Here is a 25,162-nt window from a genome sequence, read left to right as displayed (position 1 = left end):
AGGAGCTGGTAACTGACTGTGTAGAATCTATTCCGAATTGAAAACATGCTGCGCGTCATTCAGGTTAATCTGAAGCACTCTAAATGTGCTTCAGATAACCTGAGAGTTTTCCTGAGGGAGGAAAACTATGATGTGGGCATTATTCAAGAGCCCTGGGTTAATGGCCTCCGAGTGAGGGGCCTTCAAGACAGCCAATACGACCTTTTTTTCAAGCCCGTCAGTTCGAACCAAGGTAAGCCAAGAACTTGTATTTTAGCTAAAAAACACTTAAAAGCTTTTTTGTGTCCCAATCTTAGCACCTCTGATTTGACCGTTGTCAAATTGGAGGGTTCAAATACTGAGGGTTTACTCTTGGCCTCTGCGTACATGGCACACGACCAGCAGTCACCGCCGGAGGAAGTACGCAGGCTGACAATACAAGCCAATACCATGAAGACAAGCCTACTCATCGGGTGTGACGCAAATGCACGTCATACTCTGTGGGGTAGTTCTGAGATCAATGAACGAGGTGAGTCTTTATTTGATTATATCATTGAAAATAACCTTTCTCTCTGCAATAGAGGTACTACTCCAACCTTCATTTTTCCGAGTTCGGGAAATTATGAAGGATGGGAGGATGTACTAGACATCACCTTTATAAACAACTACTCCAATCTGCAGGTAGAAAACTGGAGAGTATCCCCTTTAAAATCCTTTTCAGATCATAGTTGGATTCTCTTCCAACTCAAATTTGAAACTAAAACCCCACCCCCTTACAGAAATCCCAAAAGAATTGACTGGAAGAATTTCGGTCAAGTTTTTAGTGCAAAAATACGCAGTATACCCAATCTGAGCACAGATACGGTTGAAGATCTTGAATCAAAGGTTATAACCTTTGAAAGATCGATGATCACTGCCTTTAAAGTCTCGTGTCCGGTGAGACATAGCAGCAAAACATTTCCTCCTTGGTGGAATGAAGACTTGTCTTATCTGCGGAAGATGACTAGAACAATCTTCAACATCTGCCACAAATACAAATTTTATCAACCCTATAAAGATTGCTTAAAAGTCTATAAGCGCACTATAGCTTTAGCCAAAAAAGAAAGCTGGGAGGAATACTGTCATTCCATAGAAGATATTAAGGATTCCGCCAGGTTAAGCAAGGTTTTATCGAAAGAACATTCTAACCCCTCGTTTCTTAAAAAGCCTGACGGATCCTGGACAATAACTCCAGCTGAATCCTTGGAATTACTAATGACTACTCACTTTCCGGGGTGTGTAGATAACACCTCTGAAGTGAACATAAATCCCACCTTGCTATCAGTTACGACAGAGCGAGTAAACTCCTTGATAACAAGAGAAAATATAGCTTGGGCTATTAATACTTTCTCTCCGTATAAATCCCCAGGCCCTGATGGTATTCTGCGTATTATGCTGCAAAATCAGCAAGAGATAGCAGTTCCATGGCTTGAAAAAATCTTTAAAGGCTGCCTTCTTCTTAATCATGTGCCAAAGTCTTGGAGACAAGTTAGCGTGGTTTTCATACCAAAAGTGGGCAAAAGAGGACATGAATCCGCGAAGGATTTCCGGCCAATAAGTTTAACATCTTTTTTACTTAAAACCTTAGAAAGAATCTTGGAAACTCATATTAGAGACATTTTCAAAAGATGTCCCTTAGCTAGTTCGCAGCACGCTTATATGAGGGGCAAATCTACGGAAACAGCCCTCCATGAAGTTGTTAGAACAATTGAGAACTCGATCCACTTTAAAGAATATACCCTAGCTACCTTCTTAGATGTAGAGGGAGCTTTTAGCAATGTCCTAACCGAATCTATTCTCGAGGCCCTAGTGACTTTTGAAGTAGAAGACTACATCAGAAGTTGGATTATTTCAATGCTAAAAGAGAGAAGAATTCAAGCAAGTTTAGGAAATTCAAACTGTTTTAAATGTGTCAACAGGGGTACGCCTCAGGGTGGCGTTCTCTCCCCCCTTTTATGGCTCCTTGTTATGAATAATATCCTCGTGAAGCTTGAGAGAAGTGGAGTGAAGGCAGTGGCATATGCGGATGATCTGGTTGTACTTGTATCAGGAAAATTTTTACCCGTGATCAGCGAGATCACTGACACGGCTTTGAGAAAAGTTAGCAACTGGGCTACAAGCTGTGGCCTAGGAGTTAATCAAAGTAAAACGGAACTGATGCTTTTTACAACTAAAACCAAAATCCCTGTCTTCCCTCTACCTCAGCTCAACGGCCAAATCTTATCACTTTCTTCTAGCGCAAAATATTTAGGTGTAATTTTGGACACTAAACTAAGCTGGAAGCTAAATATAGAAGAGCGGGTTAAGAAGGCGAGCATTGCTTTCTATGCCTGTAGTAAAACCTTTGGGAAAAAATGGGGTCTTAAATCAAAAATGATTCTATGGACTTACACAGCGGTGGTACGACCCATTCTTACTTACGGCGCCATTGTTTGGTGGCCTGCACTAAATAAAGCATATAGCATCAACAAACTTAAGAAAATTCAAAGAACAGCAAGCGTAGGGACAACTGGAGCCCTCCGGTCGTGCCCTACTGAGGCTCTAAACGTTCTCTTGCACCTTTTACCCATAGACCTTCATATAAAATACCAGGTTTCTTGTAGCGTTTTAAGGCTAAAAGAAACGGGCTGTTGGAAGGCAAAACCTTTTGGTCACAGTGACACAGCAAATTTAATACCATCGGATATGCTTCTGACACCCACGGACTACTGCACTCCTATTTTGAATACTGTAATGAATTGCAAGGTCAGCTTCCCGTCTAGATCAGACTGGGAAGAGGGCATTGTGACGAGAGACTTCGACACCTGCATTTTCACTGATGGCTCAAAAATGGATTGTGGGGTCGGTGCGGGTGTCTACTATGAATCCCTCAATATATCAAAATCCTTTCGACTACCAAACTTTGCCAGTGTATTCCAAGCGGAATTGCTGGCAATTAAAGAAGCTTGCAAATTACTTAGCCTATATCCAAACCAAAACCAAAGCATAGCTATATTAACAGATAGCCAGGCAGCTATAAAAGCAATTGCTTCGGTCACGACATCCTCCAAATTAGTTCAGCAGTGCAGAGAGGAACTCTCATTGCTGAGTGGAAGCCTCACAATCACTCTCATCTGGATCCCAGGTCACAGTGGTTTTGAAGGCAATGAAAAGGCGGATGAACTGGCCAGGCAAGGATCGGCCCTTCATGAGTCTCTAGCAGAAATAGTTAACATCCCCATGGGAGTCATGAAGGGCGATATCTTCTTAAAATACCTAACAAAAGCCAACAATAGGTGGCACAACTTGACTAGCTGCGTCATATCCAGAAAAATCTGGCCCACCTATAATAAATCCAAATCATATGACCTAATCTCTAGACCCAGAAAAGAAATTAGCAGGATCGTTGCGGTATGCACGGGACATTGGCCGATAGGAGAACACGCAGCAAAGCTAGGTATTCCTTACAACACCTTTTGTCGCAGTTGTTTGAATCAGCAAGAAAAAGAAACGGTATTCCACTTCCTTTGCCAATGTCCTGCCCTTGCTAGAAGCAGAATGCTCTCTCTGGGTAGTGAATTTTTCAACGATATAAATAACATCTCAGAATTAAAGATCAAAGACTTGATCTCATTCCTCAATGCAACGAAGTGGTTTTAGGCTAGCCTAAACACTCGTATGTATTGAAATCACTTTATTCCAATTAACCCATTTATAACTCATAGGTTTCACAAGTTTTGGTATCAAAACGGCGCATTTTGCGCTACTTGGGTCATCAAGCTAGGCTGCTTATGACCGCCATCTCTACCTACCTACCTACTTTTAGACGTTTACATTTTTGAATAAAAGTCACTATTATTTTATCGCCGCATGGCAAAGCGTTTTTCTTATGAGGTTCAGAGAAAACTAACAAAAACGTCTTTTTTCTTCCTTACACCTTCCAGCAGAATCCTTATTTTTTGGTTTAAAAAACAATTTTTGTAGTTTTTCCAAAAAAAATAGCGCTAGAAAGAAATAAAAAATTTTTTACTTTTGTAAATTTCCCACTTTTTCACTTTTTAGGCCATTGTGGTTATACCTTTAACAAATTGTTTTTATACAAAAAAAAAATATAGTTTCCGCATTTTTTGTTTTAATTGTCTAGCCCGAAAAACCATACAAAAATGCGTTTGAAAATTTTCACTTTTGTACTTTTTCACTTTTTGAGCCAATATAGTTAAAAGCCACTTTATGCAAAAAGTCAATAAGTCAACATTTTCAAACTCATTTTGTGATAGTTTTTTCGACAAAAAAATTAAAAATAATGATGCAGAAAGCTTATTTTTTGGTTTGAAAAACAATTTTTGTAGTTTTTTTCAAAAACAAATGGAGCTTGAAAGAAATAATTTTTTTTTAACTTTTGTAAATCTCCCACTTTTTCACTTTTTAGGTCATTTTAGTTAAGCCTTAAAGGCTTAACTACATACACCACTTTTTGAAAAAGTACAAAAGTGAAAATATTTTTTTTCTGGCTAGCGCAATTGTTTTGTGAAAAAGAGTATACAAATTGTTTTTTAGACCAAAAAATAAGCTTTCTGCATCATTAGTTTTAATTTTCCAGCCCGAAAAACTACACAAAAATGCATTTGAAAATTTTCACTTTTGTACTTTTTCACTTTTTGAGCCAATGTAGTTATACCTTAAGGCTTTAAAAGTATAACTACAAAGGCAACTTTTTGCGAAAAGTCAAAAAGTGATAGATTTCAAACTCATTTCATGACAGTTTTTACGACGACAAAATAAAAAATAATGATGCAAAAAGCTTATTTTTTGGTTTCCAAAAAAATTTTTGGTAGTTTTTTCCAAAAATTTTTACAAAAACAAATATTGCTAGAAAGAAATAAAAAAATTTTATTTTGTAAATTTCCCACTTTTTCACTTTTTAGGTCATTGTAATTATGGCTTTAACATGAAAAAAACGTTGTTGTGCGACGTTGTTGTGAACGCACCTTTAATAAATGTGAACTTATCTTTAATCACTAATAAGTATCTGAACGCATTCATTAAAATTTTAATGGAAACCTTACCACAAATATCATTCCAAACTGGAAGTGCGATAAATAACGCCCACTCCCTTCCGGAAATTTAAACTTCTACAAGCTAAGCTAAGACGAGAACCTACAAAGTATACAATGATGTGAATGACAAATTTGAGTGAAGTTGGTGGAAGTTGAATGATGGAATTTGAATGAATGGAACATGAAACAGGTTGAATTGAATCGCAAAATGCAAGGTGCAAACAAAATGCATTAAGGCGATTACACTTTGCATTTTCTTTTTCGATACTTTTTTTACGTAGTTGAGTGCAGTTAAAACGTAGTTCAACAATATCTAAATCAGGTTTAAAAAATATCAAAAAGTAGGTATATTATATATACCTGTGTATTTTGCCTTCAAAAAGTGTAGCTAATCGCAACAACAAATACTATACAAAATAATGTAATTTTGTTGGTATAATTGTGTTTAAAGTTGTTGAAAATAAAAAAATATAAAGAAATTGGCGCTCGAATTTCGAGGGCGGGGTCGGCTAGTATAAATAATATTGCAAATGTGTTTACTTAGTAACGAAAAGTCCTTTTCAGGAATTTTCGGCCATCGAATACACATAACACAATGGCGCCAGACCTCAAACATAGCGCATTTTACAGTAGGTGGCCAGATGATTATGACCGATGAAAATTTTCACAAATTTGCTACGCTAAAAACCAATTTTATTTTATTTTATTTTTTCTGTACAGTAATTGTTATTACGGCATTCTATTATAATTAAGAAAAATTAAAGAATAAACAGGCTTGGTAATTTTCCGGGGATGAATTGCACAAATAACGCTCTTTGGGGATTCTTAGCAAAATCCTGCAGATAACCTTATACCAACTGGTGGAAAAGTTTAGTGGTGAGTGGCTGAATCATTACAAGCACGAAACAACTCATTCAGGTAAAAACAAAGAGAGAATAAAGGCATTTTTGCAACCAAAGGAAAACACGAAATATTGAAAAATGGTGGTCTCCTCTATCGTCATCAATTTTTTTGATGAAATAAAATTAAATTAGTTTTTAGCAGTTAAAGAATTAGTGACAAATTTTTGAAAATTTTCATCGGTCATAATCATGTGGCCACCTACTGTATATATTTTTCTTTAGTACTATCAATCGAAGAAAATACTTTAACGACATCTTTTGGTAGATCTGCATTTCAATTTCCTGCATAAGGTTCAAATATAAAATAAACTAGCGATCCCACCGGTGCACTGCCAAATAAGATCGAAAAGACAGTTTTTTTTTATCTTTTACTGAGCAGGTATCATCTTTGGAACATTTTTGACAATAAAGAAGTATTAAAAACATATATAAAAGTTTTGTGCTTCAAGTTAAGCGAAAAAAAAGGTGGAAGACACTTTGGACCGCTCTTTAAACATGAATTTCATTTTGCTTGACCAATATTAGGTGGTAACTAATTAAACAAAAACAGTAGATAGTGAAACAAAGAAGAAAAGAATTTTTAAAAATAAAAAAAACGGGAAAAATATAACAAACGGAAGGTTAAAAGTGCACCTATCCATTAGAAATAGTTAAAATCAGTAGAACCGCTCTCCGCAAAATTGAAAAAGCATATTCCAATAAAACCGTAAAGGATTTATTGAAATTTTCTTTGAGTGAAGGATCAAAATGTATAAAAGATTAAGTTCTGATCCTCTGGAACCACTAAACCACTGGAATTTTCAACTAATGAGGCATTATCATTGATGAATGATGCTTTTCTGTCGGAACACATAAAACAAGTTAAATGCAAAAAGCAAGCAAGTGTAAAAGGCCAGAAATAGGGTCACGAAGAAATTAAGAGAATTATTATCTTGAAAAACATAGAAGGTAATATAAACACAGCTGTTTTTAATAGGCTCTTATGTTTCAAGTTTGCATCGCACAAAAAGGAGTTACTTTTTTAAATTATCTGCAGATATTTTTAAAGGTGATGCCATTTTTTATGATTGTGAAGCATATTTAATTAAAATCATTGCTAAAATTTTAATTTAAAGCATGATATTGAGAAAATAAATCATGTATGTCACCTGTCAAAAACGTGTGTAAAAGTTCTATTTCTTAATAAAAACTAATTATTCTGCCCCTCTTTTTTCGTGAATAGCAATAGAGTTTTTATTTATTGAGATTTTTCAAGCGTTTTTTAAAATAATTAAGTATATCCAATCATAGAATATGTTAACGGAAACAGAAATACCTACTATAAAAATGCATTTTCTTCATCACTATTTTGACCCACTTTTTGCAGAAATTATAGATTTCTTTTTAAAAAATCTTTCTTTTTTATAGAATTTTATCTATTCACACTCATTTGTTTAAAACTGTTTAGAAAAAAAGTCGATTTAAAGCGAGTTATTAATTTTGTCCAGCTAGATTCGTGATTGGCCACACTGTGCGGTGGTGGCCACGCAAAACAGAAAAATTTACTTCATGAGAGTACTATAGGAATAAATATACAATGCATATTGGATGTTTTTTCCGGTGTCACTTCTATATATATAATTATTCAATGATTTTACACATTATAGTAGGGGAGCCCGTGATGCTATATTTGCAGTTACTCGAGTGTAATGAGGACCTATTGGATTGTGAAGATTGGGTTATAAAACGAAAAAAAGTATATACATAGAAGATTTCCATATAAGTGGGGAAAAGAGCGTATAAACACAAAGATAATGTAAAAAAAACTGTCACATAGAAATACTCGAGGACGTCAGATATTAATAGGGTATTGACTTTGTGATTACCGATAAATATTAATCTGACGATTACACAGTGTTGTGTGGATAAAAAAAAGAGGTAGAAAAAATAAAAAAAAGTTATTCGAGTGTGTCAGATTTTAAGAGCGCACGTTCAGTGAACTCAAAATAGTGTCCATTTTGAATAACTGACGATTTGGACGTGGCTTCACTTATGAATCATTTTTGAAAATGTAAAAAAAATTGTTTACTTAAGTAACTCGAGCGCGTGTGTGTTCAACTCTATGCCAGAGCCACCCTAAATGATAATCTGACAATTATGTTAAGGAGTATTGCTAATCTGACAATAAAAAAAAAATTATGAGACAGTTTTTGAATTGGCGATTGGAGCACATACTACTAGCGCCGTAGTTTCAACTTTTGAACTAATTTTAACAGGACGGGTGTTTACATTTTGTATTTCTAAAAATGGCGTCCATGTCAAAAGTCCTAACAAAAAAAAAGTAAAATGTCGGATGCTAGCTCCTTCCGTCCTATTAATTTTAGTTTTTGTTTCAACCACCGGTAGCGCATTTCAGCTTTACCAATCGCCAATAAAACAATCTTTTTCGTTTCTGCTGGTTATTACTGGATGTAATAAAAAATATACATATATACATATATATTAGGGTGGGTCAAAAAAATCGAAAATTTTTTTTTTGATTTGGTACTCCGAAAAATCGATTGCTAGACCCCTCTAGAATATACACACCAAATATGAGCTCTTTATATTAATGGGAAGGTCCTCCGCTTTGCAATTTTCCATTTTTACATCAAGCTTCTACTAAAAAAAAATAATTTTTTTATTAATTGACTTTTTAGCAAATTTCTTTTCAAATTCTTGTAGGAAATTGAACGCTCTACAAAAAAGGCCTTATACACTTTTTTCGTTTATCTAACCGTTGAATAGATATTTGAGGTCCAAAAATCGAGAAAATCTTTAAAAATTCGTTTTTTGTTCTTAATTTTGTAACAAATTGAAAAATTATAATGATCAAACGCGCAAGACATATTCTTGTTGGAAATTGATTGCTCCACAAAAAAGGTCTTATTAACTTTTTTCATTAATCTAACCATTCTAAAGATATTCGAGGTCAAAGTTAAAAAAAAATATAAAAACATTTTATATTTTTAAAAAATTTCTAATTCACTGAAACTTCATTATTTTCAAATTAGCAAGATATATTCTTGTAGGGGCTTAAACGTTCTACAAAAAATCCTCTGGAATGAAATTGATTGCTTTATCCGTTTAGAAGATATTCGTATCCAAACCAATGCTCACTGATTTCAATAGTTTTCTTATGAACCGTATGCATTGCGATTTGGATACGAATATCTTCTAAACGGTTAAAGCAATCAATTTCATTCCAGAGAATTTTTTGTAGAACGTTTAAGCCCCTACAAGAATATATCTTGCTAATTTGAAATAAATGAAGTTTCAGTGAATTAGAAATTTTTTAAAAATATAAAATGTTTTTATATTTTTTTTTAACTTTGACCTCGAATATCTTTAGAATGGTTAGATTAATGAAAAAAGTTAATAAGACCTTTTTTGTGGAGCAATCAATTTCCAACAAGAATATGTCTTGCGGGTTTGATCATTATAATTTTTCAATTTGTTACAAAATTAAGAACAAAAAACGAATTTTTAAAGATTTTCTCGATTTTTGGACCTCAAATATCTATTCAACGGTTAGATAAACGAAAAAAGTGTATAAGGCCTTTTTTGTAGAGCGTTCAATTTCCTACAAGAATTTGAAAAGAAATTTGCTAAAAAGTCAATTAATAAAAAAATTATTTTTTTTTAGTAGAAGCTTGATGTAAAAATGGAAAATTGCAAAGCGGAGGACCTTCCCATTAATATAAAGAGCTCATATTTGGTGTGTATATTCTAGAGGGGTCTAGCAATCGATTTTTCGGAGTACCAATTCAAAAAAAAGAATTTCGATTTTTTTGACCCACCCTAATATATATATATACATTTATCATCACTGGATTCGTCTTTCAGGTTGGTTTGCACCTCTTCAAATTCGTCGTCATCTCGTGATTCTGTAAACTGTAAGCAAGAATCGTTATGATACCTACTTGATAACACTGCCCAACACACAAAAATTTCCCAGACCGTTGTTTATCTTTTCTTACTAAATTTAGGGTGCAGTGTAATCTTTCTTTCGTATGATATTATATATTATATTATTAAAAAGTAAACGTACCTGGGCCCCTGTTCTGTAACTTTATCACTGGCGATAAACGTTTTTCAACGTCTCTAAAATCCACTTTCTTCCATAAATAAAGCAAAATTTGTTTCAAATTCAGAATTTATGAATTAAGAAATTATGATCTGGAACAAAATTTATTTTAATTTGATGAGGTTTAATGGATTTTAAGGTCATTAAAATATTTTATCGCCAGTGATAAAGTTACAGAACATGGGCACTGAATTCATAAGTTTTGCTCGTCTGGTCTTTTACAAAAGAAAAAACTAGCCCAAATCTAAGAACATTACGTAATGACTAGACGATCAGAGCTTCTATATTTATTAGAGATGGGGCTTTTGCCATAAAGTTGAGAATGTCACGTTATTCCTCGATACAAAAATTTAAGTATTGGACGGGTCTGGAAACTCTCCGGTCTTAATCGCTTTGGCACGTTATTTTTTATCAAATTTTATGAATTCATTAGATTTTTTAAGTCAATTCGTATCCACATGATAAGTGTATGTAAATGAGACAAAAAAATTTAAGATATTTCGCCAAAAACGTTAAAAATTCAGCAACATGAACCTAAAAATTGTATATTATATTTTGCGATGGATACATCAATGTGGCTGACAAGTTAAATTTGGGAGCGGGTCGTATTACTGTATTTCAAAATTCTGTATGATCAAAATTCTGTATAATACTGTATGATCATAATACTGTATGATTAAATTTCTATATTTCAAAATACTAAGTTTAGAATCCTGTAACTGAATACTGTATGATTGAAATATTGTATTACAAAAATTAAAATGTTGTATTACAAAATTCTGTTTTTTTATAAATCTGTCCAAACAAAAAATACTGTGACTTCGCAAAATGTCAAAGAAGCTTAAGAAGTTTGCTAAATATTCGTGGAGGCTTTGAATGATACATCTCATTCTTTTTTATGGAAAACATCATGGGCTATAAAATAATTTTAGAATATTTTTCAAAACCTGCATTTAAGAAGAGTTAAGTATAAAAAACTGATATTTTTGACTTTTGTCAAAAAAAAAAGATTTTTGTTTTTTAATTACAGCTCTGAAGAGATAAAAACTGAATCGAAATATGTAAAAAAAACACATAATCTATACATGCTATGAAAATTTGTTTAGGTAACCCTGACCATTTGACGAAAATAGACAAAAAACGATATTTCTATATATACCACTCTTTTGAGCGCACTACCTTTAAAACGATAAGTGTTAATAAAGCATTTCTTCAGTTTTTTTTTTGTGGAAAGCGTTAAAGTATATGATACGAGTTAAAAATATATGTCAAAAAACTCATATTTTCATAAAACCACGATATCTTCTAAACGATATCTCGTAGAAAAAAAGTATCATAACATTTTTTTTAGGGAATTACAAAAGCTGCAAGTCATCATTCAAAGCCTCCACTGAATCATCCATATACCTTTTTTGATAGCTTCTCCCGTTTCAATGTTATACTGTTATGAAAAACCTAAATTTTCGAGATTAAAACTTGAATAACTTTTTATGCACACATGAGACTTTTGTGGACTTTTTACATCTTACTTTAATCCACATTTAAGTGCTCTGTACCAATTTTCAGCCCTATGCGAATTATTTCTGGGTTGAATGTCTAATTTGTCTGGAGTGAAGTTTATAAGAACGATTTCGGATTTAGTATCATTTAGTCGTAGTAAAATTAATGTTCCTGAAAAAAATTTCTTTTTAATCTTCTGTATTTTGAAATACGGTATTTTGAAATGCAGTATTTTTACCAACCAGAATTTTGCACTACAGTATTTTGGTCATACCTACAGTATTTTGTGCAAACAGAATTTTGAAATATATGTATTTTGGCTAACAGTATTTTGAATAAAGTATTATGACCCATACATTTTTTCAACCCCAACCCATTTAATTTTAAGAAAAAGCTTAACAATTGCAATCTCAACTTGACGAAGTGAGATAATGTTGTTAGGTGATTTCTTTTCTTCAAATATTTTTGAATTTTGAGTGTAATAACAGTAGGACTATTGAATTAAGTATTAACAGTATAAAAATATATCAATAAATAAATTTATAAATCAGTTACCTATTCAACATTTTAAATGAAAAGCCGATCAATATAATGAACGCTATCGATATAGTGAATTACCTAGAACATAATATCATTTTTTACTGGACGTTCACTAAACATATAGATATACATAGATATATGAACATGATGTTATTACGTATAATCCCCCTATTACCGATGTCGTTTACGACGTCAAAATATACGGCACGACTCAATCTGCATTCCATTTGTCGTTTTCAAGTTTTGTCACCCGTTTTCTGTCTTGAACAAACATCATTTTTATTTATTCTGCATTCTGTAAGTCGTAAATAAATGACGAATGTAAAAAAATGACATTACCAATCAATCGTTCAAAATTTTGCTCACGGCAGCGAAATGAAAGGCGTCTGTAGCCACTAAGTTTTCGTGTAAAATTTTGTTTTTGTATGCAATTTATTGTTATTTCTATTTTTAGGTTTTATTTGGGCTTTAATGATCTTTATTTTTGGATGCAATTAATGAAACACTAATTCATCTTTTTGTTACCCTACGTTTTGCCGGTTTCTTTCCAGCTTCCTCAGGGGATTTTTTATTTGACTAATATAACCAAAAATACAATTACAAATTAGATTCATACTATTTAAATTTTTGTATAGGAACTTACTTTTAGTGGTGAAAAATTAAATTTTAGTATTATTGTTGTTTGAATTTAAAATTTTAAATAAATAATTTAATAAATTAACATGAAAAACTAAACAAAACACTACAACAAAAACTAAGAGCTTTTATCACAATTTCTTATCATAGACTTTAATTTATGGCAACACTATATACGCAGCTGATATTATCGATGTCTTCTTGATGGTTCATCGTTCGGTTCATTTTCTGCTGGATGCGCAGACTTTCCAATGTGTAGCGGGTGGAGATGTGGTTTTCCTTGTCTAATATTTTGATGTTATTTCATTTCATTGTTAGTTACATTTTCTGAAATTCAGAAATCAAAGTCGCAGACGCTAGTCGAGCTGATGGAGTAAATTGTTCAAGTGGATAACTAAATTTACGCGAAAAAATGGAATGAGATTCTGGCAAAAATTGTGAATCTCTTATATTTTAATAAATATACAAACATTAATTTTTTCTTTGGACCGATAAAAAATTTAAAATAAAAAAAAATCCTGAATATATGGAAAAAAATGCAACTAAAGGAGGCACAAATCTACTCTGGAAGATAAATAAATTTGCTGAGCTTACCTTCAAATTTAAGCACTTCACTTCCCTATTTTGAAACACTTAATATACGCGATCTTTTTCCTCTACTTATTTCGTCATAATCATTATTGTGCAATAAAACATTTCCTAATTAACCTGGTCTTTGTTGTTGGCAAATATTCTTAATTTTTTTTTTTCATTTTCATTAGAGTTTGACATATTCTATTCCTTTTTTTGTTGTTTAAAAATCTACTACAGATTTGTCGCGTCGAAAAAGTTATGGAATGCCGTTTGAAAAAGTACACGACAAAGGAAACGGGAGCTGTCGAAAAAACGGCACGGCACACAGTGGGACGACCCATAGCAATAAATAAAAAAATCGAATATTATTGCGGTACTTTTGAGTGATTAGTATGGCATCCCAAATATATTTAGGTTCTAACTGCATCAAAATTATTTGCGTTGTCCAATTAGTGCAAAAGTTATAGAGTGCTAAACATTGTCTAGTTTAATTTTTTTTGGTGGTGAAAAATAAGGTTGTAATTGGTCTTACTCCCAAAATTTTTTGTGCGGTAAAAAATGAATTTAATAATGGAGAGATGCAAATAGACGTCTTAATGCAACTTTGCGTAGTTTCAGTCACTAAAACACAAGATATTAGAAATGCCGATTTTTCCATACATTCGTCCCACTGTGCGGCATCAGGAATAGGCATGAATAAGATGGTACCTCAACATAACATGACTAATACCTACTGTCAAAAAACTTTATTCTTTCTTTTGAAATCATTCTCATATAAAGCCTGGTACGCAGCTAAAGCGAAACAAAATTTTCTATACAAAATTTCGCTAGCGAAATATTAAACGAAAAATTTCGTTCTGCTTTTCGTTTTTCAGTACGCGAAAAATTGGAGAGTTTTCACTCACTTACTTTTTACTGTCCTGTGCATTTTTCTTGACTCCAAGAGCAGTGTTGACGGTTTTTTCACTTTTAATTTATTTATTTCTTGCTTTAAAAATTATTTTCTGCTGATTTTTCTTGGTTTTAAATTAATTTTGAATTTTTTATTTTGACTTTGACCTAATACTCGATGATATTTTTTCGTTAGCATTTTCGTTGTCTACTTTGGAGACTTGAAAATTTTTAGTGTCGCATCAGCAGCGTACCAGGCTTAAGCAGCAAATTAGTATTTATTTTCTGAAATATCTTTATAGTTTCCGAAAATAAAACATTTTAAACAGCTCATTAAAATGACAAATTGTGCTCATTTATGAAAACATTTTTATTCTTTAATCAAATCTGACAAATTCTGAAGTTCGCAAAACATAAAACTTTGAGACTGATGATTTATTAGTATTCAGATTTTATGTCATGAATTTTATATGACTGAATAGAATATACATAATTGATCAATTTTCATTATTTTTGTTTCCATCTTTATTCGACATTTTCAATCCCTTGAAAACATTTTTGGGTATTAATTGCTTTTCTATGTGCATTTTTTTCATTGCTGCTGCTTCAGTTGAACAAGTTTTATATAGATTTTCACAGCTTTCATCATTATCTTCCTCATCGGTATCGCTGATATCTATTTCATCTGGATTCATTTCTTGATCTTTGTCGCTTATACCTTGGGTCCCTCCATGGATAAATGTGATGTTTATATTTTTTTCGTTTAGTTTTATTTTTGTCTCAGACGTGTGGGTATCCAACAAACGCATACCATCTCTGGTGTGTTCTACATTACTATTAGATAATTGAGCAGCCATCATGTTAACCTGAGTGTTATATGTAGCTTGTACAGCACGTTTAATTCGCAACATTTCACGCATAGTATCTTCATTCCCGTGCCTTACTTCAAACTCTTTCCAAGTTTGCCAGAATTCAGCTGTAGTTCGAGGATCGCAAACTTGGCTACAATGGGCATAAATTGTTCTGGCACGATCAATTTCACCAAGTTTTGTTTCCATTTCGGCGAATCTAACACACATATCTCGCATCCGTTCTTCAGGAAGAACTTCAATGGCCCTTTCGTAAATTTCTCTAGTTTTTGGTAAACCATAAATATCTGCGGCTTTTTTAATGAAAATATTGAACATATCGAACATTTCTTCAGGTTTAACAGCAGTTGTCGCACGGTTATAAACTGCCATTGCGTGGCGAGCCAAGCCATGTTCTTCTTCTAATTTAGCATACAAAAGATAAAAGTATTTGGCCATGTCCGATGGACAATTTTCAAGGCACTGTTCAAAAAGATCCCGTATTCTTTCAAGCTTTGATCCTCCATATCGTTTTAAGAACTTAGTAAGATAAGTGTTCCAAATATCAAATACATTTGGCCATCTAAAAAGAGCGATTCCTTTTTCGTACGCACGAAACGCCTCTTCGAAGTAACTGTGCTCCTCCAAGAACAGACCGTAGTTAATAATTATTTGTGGAGTGCAAATCTTCAAGTCAATAATTCGATCATAAACCGATTTACACGTTTTGAAAGTTCCAAAACTTTCTTCCAGATCAGCATACATTGACCAAATTTTTAGGGATTTATAAAGACGTTCTTGTACAGATTCTGTTTCGTCATTATAATCTACTCTCTTCTTTGGCACTAATGTTGCTCTTTGCATTAATTTCAAAGCAAAATTAAAATTTTTTTGGCGAATTTCCATTTCTGCCCATTCACACCAAACAGATGCAAGTTCATCAACTTTTACATAGTCTACTTGAGACGCCTTCTCGAAAACAACACGAGCATCTTCAATTTGTCCATTTTTTTCATAGAACTTAGCAAATTCTATCCAAAGAGTATTTATTTTGCCAACCGCTAGTTTCGGTTGTACTGTTTGAACTGCCTCAGTGTAGGTATTAATAATTTCGTGTGGTTTTGAGTCATAAAGCTTTATTCTTTTGTGCCATTCGGGGACATTATGTGGGTTTTGCCGAAGCAGAACACTATTCAGAAGCAATAAGCGACGATCCATAAGATGTTCGAAACGCTCTAAACGTAGCTCTATTTCAATGTCATCTTCCTCAGTAACGTTTTTTTTTTGTGTCATATTTTCCATACGCTTACTAAGACTTACCTCTTCAAACTGTGCGTATTCGTCAAAAACCTGAGTAAAGTCTCTTACCGTTGTAATAGTTTGAATTGCTTCCTCATAAATATCTCTAGCACGGTCAAACAGTCCACTTCGCACATAGTAATCAGCTAAGGAATTCCATAAACGACTCAATTGGTCTGTGTATCTGCAATAAAATAATACAAATCAGAAAAGCATATAAAATTAAAGTTGAGATAAGGTTGGATCCCGAAAACAACATTCTTTTTGAAGAAATTGTCTTGTTTCACTTGGGCACAAATTTGAATTTGTGATGATATCATATCGATTTTATTTTATGTGAATGACAAAAATACAAACTTATTAATACAAATTTAAAAAAAAATTATATAAGTATACACATGCCGCCATGGACGTATTACGTATGGACTGCTAGTTGCGTTATAAAAATGGTTCAACCAAATACAAAACGACTTCGGAACTTCGGAAAATATTTTTGACGTTTCTTTCGGGGAAATTTTGTCAAGTAGTGTTCTAGGGATGATTTTCAAAAATTCCCAATATAAAAACGAAAATTTCCTTTTTAGTTTTGTTTTAACTAATTAGGAATTTCTAAAATCTATTTTTGACTCTCTTTATTGCGACATAGAAAATGTGAAGGAAAAAAAATTATAGGGGTATTCACGATCCGGCGCAACAAAAAGGTGTAAAATTGCAAAATTTTGTTTTTCTACTATTACAACTACAACAGACAAATTTTGCACCATTGTATTTTATTTTTGCAATAGGGTTAGTGTATAGCAAAAGTGTAAAAGTGTAAAAAAAATTGTAGTCTGTATATTTGGTTGTTTATTTTAAGAAAATGTTACACTTTTGCACTTTTACAACGATACAAGACCATTTTCATCGAATCGTCAATACCCCTTATGATTTTTTAGCAGAAATTCTACACAACTTTGTTGAAATTATTAAATTCATAAATTTTAGCTCGGCTAAATTACAACAAAAAAGCTATTTTCAGTACACAAAAATGTTTGTTTACATCTTCACCAGCCCAGAAATGACATTTGATGGTAGTATCCCATTCACTAAAGCCCAAATTATATAATTTTGCAAGTTAGGTCATTTCAAATTAAAATTTTTTTTCTACACGATTTGTTATTCAAAAATAAGATAATTTGCGAAATTATTTCGGCTCTAGCTAAGCTATTTTGATCACAAATACAATTTTTCAAACAAGTATTTAAGCCTTAAAATAATAATAATAATAATTTTTTTCTCACTAATTCAATTTTTTGTGAAAAAGAGTATACAAATTGTTTTTTAGACAAAATACTAATCTTACTGCATATTTTTTTAAGTTTTCCATTCGGAAAAACTATAAAAAAAAGTACGTTTGAAAAATTTTACTTCTGTAGGTACTTTTTCACTTTTTGAGCAATGCAGTTACTTTTTGCAAAAAGTAATGTGTAGTTGGTTTGTGGCAAAAAGAATTCAAATTGTTGTTTAAACCAAAATCTGCATACATTATCCGGTTTTTATAATCCCACTTGATCCATATAGATCATTAATTAACACGTATTACAACAACTACATGAGATCTTGCTTTTCATCAGAATCACGATTCGTGATTCGGATGAAAAGCAAGATCATGATTCGTGATCCTGATGAAAAGCAAGATCACGATTTATGATCCTGATGAAAAGCATGATCTCATGTAGTTGTTGTTATACGTGTTAATTAATGATCTATGTGGATCAAGTGTGATAATAAAAAATGGCTAATATGAGATCAAAACAAATTTTCAACTAGAATAAAATTTCTTTCTACCTCAACACTGCATCAAACTGCTCCTCTTCATATAACAACAGGTGGCGCTTTCACTTCAACGAAATACATGTAGATGTCACCACTTTCTTTGAGTTGAGTTTGACTCTGAACCAGATTCGCAACAGATGGCTCTAAAAACTTTTCTTGTAATTGTCGCAGGGGGGTATTTGTCGCTAGTGTAACTAGAAATGCGTTGAACCATTTTTTTCGCAACTTTTGTATGAAAATTAAGAGCAACTGGCAGTCCATATATAATACGTCCATGCATGCCGCACATTGTTAAAATTTGTATGGAAGTGCGGAAAAAACTCAATAAAAACTGAACCAATTGATCGATTTGGATAAAATTTTCAAGGATGACAATTCAGCTCGCCAGTGGCGATTTGACAGAGTTACTGTGTACATAAGAAATTATTAAAAATTATATTTTTAATACTTTTTTTTTAAGTTTTAATTTTAATTGATCTGAAAATTTTGTCTACATTATTTATGCGTATGCATATGCATAAAAGCTTAATTTCTGTAATTTGTTTTTATATTAAGACTTATACGTTTTACGATAGTAGTTGATTTTTTTCAATTTTTTTTTCTAGATATATACATAGTTGGTTTCCACCCGCTACCGCGACCCTTAAAAATAACTGAGAATAACTCAGAACAGACTTGTATATCATTTTTTGTTTAATTTTGTCTGTGTTATGTTTTATGAAGGTATTGATAATATTGGAATAACTTCACCCATTATAATGAAGGATTACTCATTATATGGAGGGCTTAGAGCTGAAGTGAACCAAATCACAAAGTGTATTCGGAGATATAATGAGTCAAAATAATTATACGTTCCCATTGAATCGTATGGTGAATATTTTATACGAACTGAGCCAAGGTCAGTTAGATTTTGTAAAAAAAATGTTGCGAATTCAATTTTTTTGTTATTTTTTTGTTATTTTTTTTTATAAGTATACGGATCGAAATTTTGGGTTTCAATAAAGTATGGAAATAGAGGAATAACAATACTATACATGGACGAACTATTAAAAATGAAGGATCTAGGGGAAAAACAGCAGGAGTCCATTCCAACTCATTTCGAGAAAAACTCAATTTAAAATTTTGTTCTCCATACAACTTAGAACTAAAGGCCAGGGTAGCTAAACAGCTCAAAATTGAGCTGAGCTCAGAATAAATTTTGAGCTAGCTCACTTTTGAGCTGGGTACAATATCTCAGCTCACTTGAGCTGCGCTCTGAAAGTTAGCTGAACTGATGGTTGAGCTGAGCTGTCGGTGAGCTGAGCTGTTAGGTGAGGTGAGCGGTAAGCTGCTGCTGGATACTGAGCTGAGCTGTTGGGTGAGCCTGGCTAAAGTGAGCTGAGCTGGGTGAGTGGTTGCATTGATGTTTATTTGGAAAATATAATGAAATATGAAGATATTTTGAGCTTTTATAAAACACAATAGCTTTAGATGTTTGGTTCTTGTTATTTTGGAAAAGGAGAATTTAACGTTTTTTATTCATTTTTGAAACTATTTAAACATAATGTATAATGCATAATTACACAGGTAATTTTTTTTTATCTTTTCACTTGGTTTTCTTAACAGTAAAAATATTTCTTTTTTTCATCATAAAATGAAAATAAGTGGGTATTACATACAAGTTTGGTATACGATCCGCAATTTTTTAAAACAGGTATTTTTTTAGTAATGGGTAATTTGTTTGATTAGGGTTGAAATATTAACAAATTATTATGGTGCATCTTACATCTATGAATGTATATTAAAGGAATTATTCCTTATTTCGTGACCTTTTTGAAAGTAAAGTAAATTTTATTGTTTCGTGGGCTATAGGTCTTGCTTGTATTTTCTAATGATTAAAGTTCGTACCAGTCGACGTTTCGGGTATGGATATACCCTTCTTCAGGACTAATATTAAAAACTTTTAACCTCTTAAGGTTTCTCAAAAAAGTGGTTTGTCAAAAACTGCTTAGCTTTTTTTATATCAGTGATATTTCAAAAAATTCAATAATAGAATATCTTGAAAAAGACGTTTCACATTATTGAAATTTCAAAACAATATTAAAGGCTTATTATTATTTTTTTTTAGCACACGAAATGGCTTCTTCTTTGAAAGGAGATCCTAAATCGTTTTGGAAATTTGTGAACAAGAAGAAAAACTCTGATGGCTATCCTGCAAATTTTATCCATGAAAACTTGTTGTTGCAAACACCATCTAACATTTGCAATGCCTTCGCTAAAAACTTTTGTAACTCTTTTATTGAAGCACCTTTTGATGTTGATGAAAATTATTTTAAATGTCTACATACCTATGCCCAAACGAGTTGTAACAATATTCCTGTGCATCATGACACAGTTTTAGATCTTCTTTCATCTGGTCCAGATGCCATTCCCGACTAACAATTTTGCTTCTATAAAGCCTTACAGGTGTTAATGTAGCTCCTGTAAAGCTATATAGAAGGGATATTGTTTGTTGGGATTCCCCCAATTCTTTTAAAAAAATGTAGGAATACATTAGTTCAGCCCCTTCTCTTTTTGTTCGGAAATTTCCGTGTCTATGGAAGAAATCATTTCTTACTCCAATTTTTAAAAAGGTGATAAGACATTGATAACCAACTATAGACCTATTTCCAAACTATCTTGCATTCCAAAAGTGTTTGAACAAATTGTTTGTGAGAGTATCGCTTTTTCAGTAAAAATCTTATATGTGAGCAGCAGCACGGGTTTGTAAGAAAAAGATCAACTGTAACAAACCTGCTCACCTTTCTTCATAAATGTTCAAATGCATTAGAGCAGGGAAGGGAAGTAGACTGCGTATACACAGACTTTTCAAAGGCATTTGATCAGCTTAGTCATAAAGTCCTCATTTTTAAACTTAAGGCTTTTGTGTTTCCGCCATTTTCCATAGCGTGGGTAGAATCATACCTTGTTAATAGGTCCTATCAGGTAAAATTTTGGAAATTGTCTATCAGATTCTTTCACTGCTCACTCAGGTGTTCCTCAAGGAAGCCACCTGGGCCCTTTTCTATTCATTCATATAAATGATGTAACATCATGCATGCGTTCGAGTGAAATTTTAATATTTGCTGACGACATGAAAATATTCAAAATAATTAAATCTAACCATGATCACGTTCTTTTACAGAACGATATTAATAGTTTTAGTGTTTAGTGTGGAAAAAGTGGTCTATCACTTAACCCAGTTAAATGCCAGTTAATTACTTTTTCTAGGAAACGAATACCGAATGTTTTTGATTACTGCATTTTGCAACAGCAACTTTGTCGGTTTAGAATTCACTGAACACATCAACTACATTATAAATAAAGCGAACGTTTTATAAAACTTTGGGGAAAGGAATTTAACGACCCCTTTGTTTCACTTTTCTTACATAATTGTTACGTTCGACCTCATCTCGAATATGCTTCCCAAGTATGGACTCTATTTTATGAAATTCATAAAAGTCGTATTGAATCAATTCAACATAATTTCATACGATTCGCACTAAAGGGACTTCCTTGGTCTGATCCTTATAACCTGCCTCCATATGAACAAAAGATCCAACTTCTTCAGATTCAAACTCTATATCAAAGGCGAGTTAATAATGATCTAATATTTCTCCATATCTTCTTAATGTACACATTGATGCTCCAATCTTGTTACCCTGTATCGGGATTAATTATAGCGGAGGGTCTCACCACCTTCGAAGATTTGAACTTTTACACGTTGACTTTCATAGAACTACATACCGTGACCATCCGTCCCGGTTTACCTGGGACTGTCCCGTATTTCTATAGCTTGTCCCGGGTTTTTATTAAGGAAACCCGGGACGTATAGGTTAGGTTAGGTAGCAGTGGTTGTCAGGCAAGCTACCCGACACTTAGACCCTTATGGATCCATTGTGATACCACAAAAGTAAGTTGGAACTCACTAGCCAAACCACTCGCAGCTTCTTATGAATGAAGATAGACTTTTAACGTCCGTTTTCACTAGATCGCTAGTGTATTCATAGAAAAATTCTCCTAGATGGAGTTTTCTTCTACTAGAGAGAGCAGGGCAGGTGCACATAAGATGTTGAACAGTTTCCTCTTCTTCTTCATCCATGCAACTTCTGCAGAAATCGTTAGAGAACACGCCCATTCTTTTTGCGTGTCTACCTATTAAACAGTGTCCTGTAAGAACACCTATGGTGGAGCTAATATGCATTCTGTTTAAATTCAACAAACCCTTTGAACGTTTCAAGTCTATACAAGGCCATATTTGTTTAGTAGCTAGGCAAGTATTACTCTGAGTCCATCTGAGGTTGGTTTTCTATAAAGCGTCCTGCTTTAGCATAAGTAGCGATAGGTATTCCTAGATTGTTCCTTTCTGGTTGTAGAGGAGTGATTGTTCCTTGTTTGGCAAGTTCGTCTACCCTGCAATTGCCTGGAATGTCACTATGTCCCGGCACCCATACGAGGTGAATGTTTAACTGCTCAGACATCTCCCTTAGAGATGTTTGACAGTCGAGGACCGTGATTGAATTTGTAGTGACAGAGGCAAGAGATTTAATAGGTGCTTGACTGTCCGAGAAGATCCGAATACCCGTGTTGGATATTACGTTTTCTCTGAGTTTTTTCTGAGTTTCCTTAATCGCCAGAATTCCTGCTTGGAACACGCTACGTTGGTCTGGTAGGCGGAAGAAAAGACTGAGATTCAGTTTTTCCGAGAATACATCACTTCCTACACCTTCGCTGGTTTTTGAACCGTCAGTATAGAAGTGTAAAGAGTCATTGTCCAGAGTGCTAAGGTCCTCCCATTCAGTTCTGGAGGGAATAGAGTTCTGGAAATTATTATCGAACACCAATTGAGGTGTGGTATAGTCTAAACGATCCGGAATGAATCCGAAGTTGTTTATAATGTTAGTGTGGCCAATATGATTACTGGTCCACTGAAGGGTCGCTTTTAGACGAGTAGCTGAGCTTGCTGCTACTTGTTTGCTGAAAATGTCTAGGGGTGTGAGATTTAGTAGTATGTCGAGGGCGTCAGAAGGGGTTGACCTTAGCGCACCGCTTATGCACATACCGGGACGTATAAGTGTCCCGTATTTTGTAATTTGTCCCGTGACTGTCCCGTATTTCCACATTCAATGGTTTTGTATTCAAAATTTTAAATACTTTGTACGGGAAAACAGTGGTTGGAAAATAATTGTTTTTCCAATGTTTCGAAGAAAAGCATTAGTTTAAAAAAAATTTCGTCAATTATTTAGTTCCAGCTTCTGTTTGTCAGGTTAAAATGCAACACAAGAAAAAAAAAATTTCGAGGAAAGAACCCAGCTAAAACTTTTAAGGACATATTAAAAATTGAAAAATAAAATTAAAATGCTAGAAAAACAGTTCTCACAATTTTGATTAAAAAAATATTTTTTTAGAAGTTGTTAACAGTACCTATTATAAAACAGTTTTCTTGATTTCTGACTCATGAAAACTCATTTCATTATAATTTTTTTTTTTTTGAAAAAACAATGTGTTCAAAACGATCCAACAAATTTTTTATTTGTCTCAGGTTTCGCTCCCAGAAATATGGTCACCATAGGCATACATGAACCTCTTAATCGTATGTGTAAACTTTTTAACTTAAACACGTCTTATATGGACTTTAACATAAGTAAGGGGGGATTGAAAGCAAGTTTTCGGAGCATTGCACCACTTTCGTGATTGTTTTTTGATGTCTGTAGTAATTTTTAATGTAATATATGTTTATTGTTAGTATTGTATCGTAATGTATATTTTTTGTGCATGTGTTATTTACTAACCACTAACACATGCACTTATGATGAGCCTCTGATTGTAGATCGTAGCTTACTCTAAGCTCACTACATCCGAAATTTCTGAAGTGTAAAAGTTCTAAAATTTGTTTTCAACGATGAGATTACATAGTGTTCAGTAAATACTACAAGACCTCAATATAAGTTTACTTTTGACTAAAAGTGGACAATTTCCATTTTTCCCCTGGACCATTCAAATGCTAGTCTATTTATTTTGTGTCGTGATTGATATCTTTTCTAATAGCCTTTAATCTCAAGAATTTGAATCTAGCATTAGAATGGCTCTAACGTGCCAAGTTTTTAGATATCGCATTTTTAAGCATGTTAATATCTCAAAATTATAATTTGATAGAATTGTTCTGACTTTCGATTCGAGCTCACCACATAAAAATATTTTTAAAAAAATTAGTTTTGTTTTTTTTTAAGAAAAAATCTGTTGACCAATGTTATCGAATAGGGCAGAAAAATAGAACGGTCAGAATTGAATATGAAAATATTTAAAAACGATTTCAATTTTATTCAATTATTTAAGTTTCTACCGTTATTATTAACAGAGCCATTTGCGTCAACACGAGTGAGGGTACGTAAAAGTAACCTTTCTTAATTTATAAAGCACGCAAAGGCGAATACATATCTAGATAACGATTTTAAAAAAGTATTAAATTTACTATTAAAATCCCAAGAAACATTTATGCATCAAAAAATCTGATTCCAAGAAACTTCGAGCAGTTTCGAGTTCAAACACCCCGTGCCAAAACATCACAAAAAGAGTGTTTTTCAGAGTTCAAAATTCGATATGTCAAAAGACACTTGACACATTAGAGCAATTCAAATGGTAGATTCAAATTTATAACATCAAAGGTCATTAGAAAAGAATAATTTGGTTTCTAGAAATAAATATTTCTCACCAGTATTACTGTAATTTACGGAAAAATCGATCTTAAAAATCATTTTTAGGCAGTTAAAGACAGTTATTGAATTGGTAGAGACAGAATTTAATTTATTAAGATTTAATCAAAATTATATCAAAATGAAATGCTTAACTCTCGATTTACAGCTTCAGATATCAAATTGGCATTACAAGCATCGAAAAACAACAAAAACGGATGGTATTCCAATGGAATTTTACAATTTTAAGCACCTCTGAGTTCATTGAACAACTTGCAGTTTCATTCAA

General features: G+C 33.0%; 1 protein-coding gene across 1 annotated transcript in view; it reads right to left on the bottom strand.

Annotated features, from left to right (window-relative positions):
• Window positions 1–14,534: 14,534 nt before the first annotated feature.
• The window catches only part of LOC129907567 (pre-mRNA-splicing factor syf1 homolog), a 41,397-nt gene continuing 30,769 nt past the window's right edge, over window positions 14,535–25,162 (bottom strand). Inside the window, exon 3 of the mRNA XM_055983846.1 lies at window positions 14,535–16,532. Within this exon, the coding sequence (XP_055839821.1) occupies window positions 14,699–16,532 (1,834 nt within the window). The 3' untranslated portion in view covers window positions 14,535–14,698. The remainder of the gene's footprint in view (window positions 16,533–25,162) is intronic.

The sequence above is a fragment of the Episyrphus balteatus genome, chromosome 1, assembly GCF_945859705.1.
Source record: "Episyrphus balteatus chromosome 1, idEpiBalt1.1, whole genome shotgun sequence".
NCBI lineage: Eukaryota > Metazoa > Arthropoda > Insecta > Diptera > Syrphidae > Episyrphus > Episyrphus balteatus.
The sequence above is the reverse complement of the archived record's forward strand: the minus strand, read 5'-3'. Positions and strand labels throughout refer to the sequence as shown.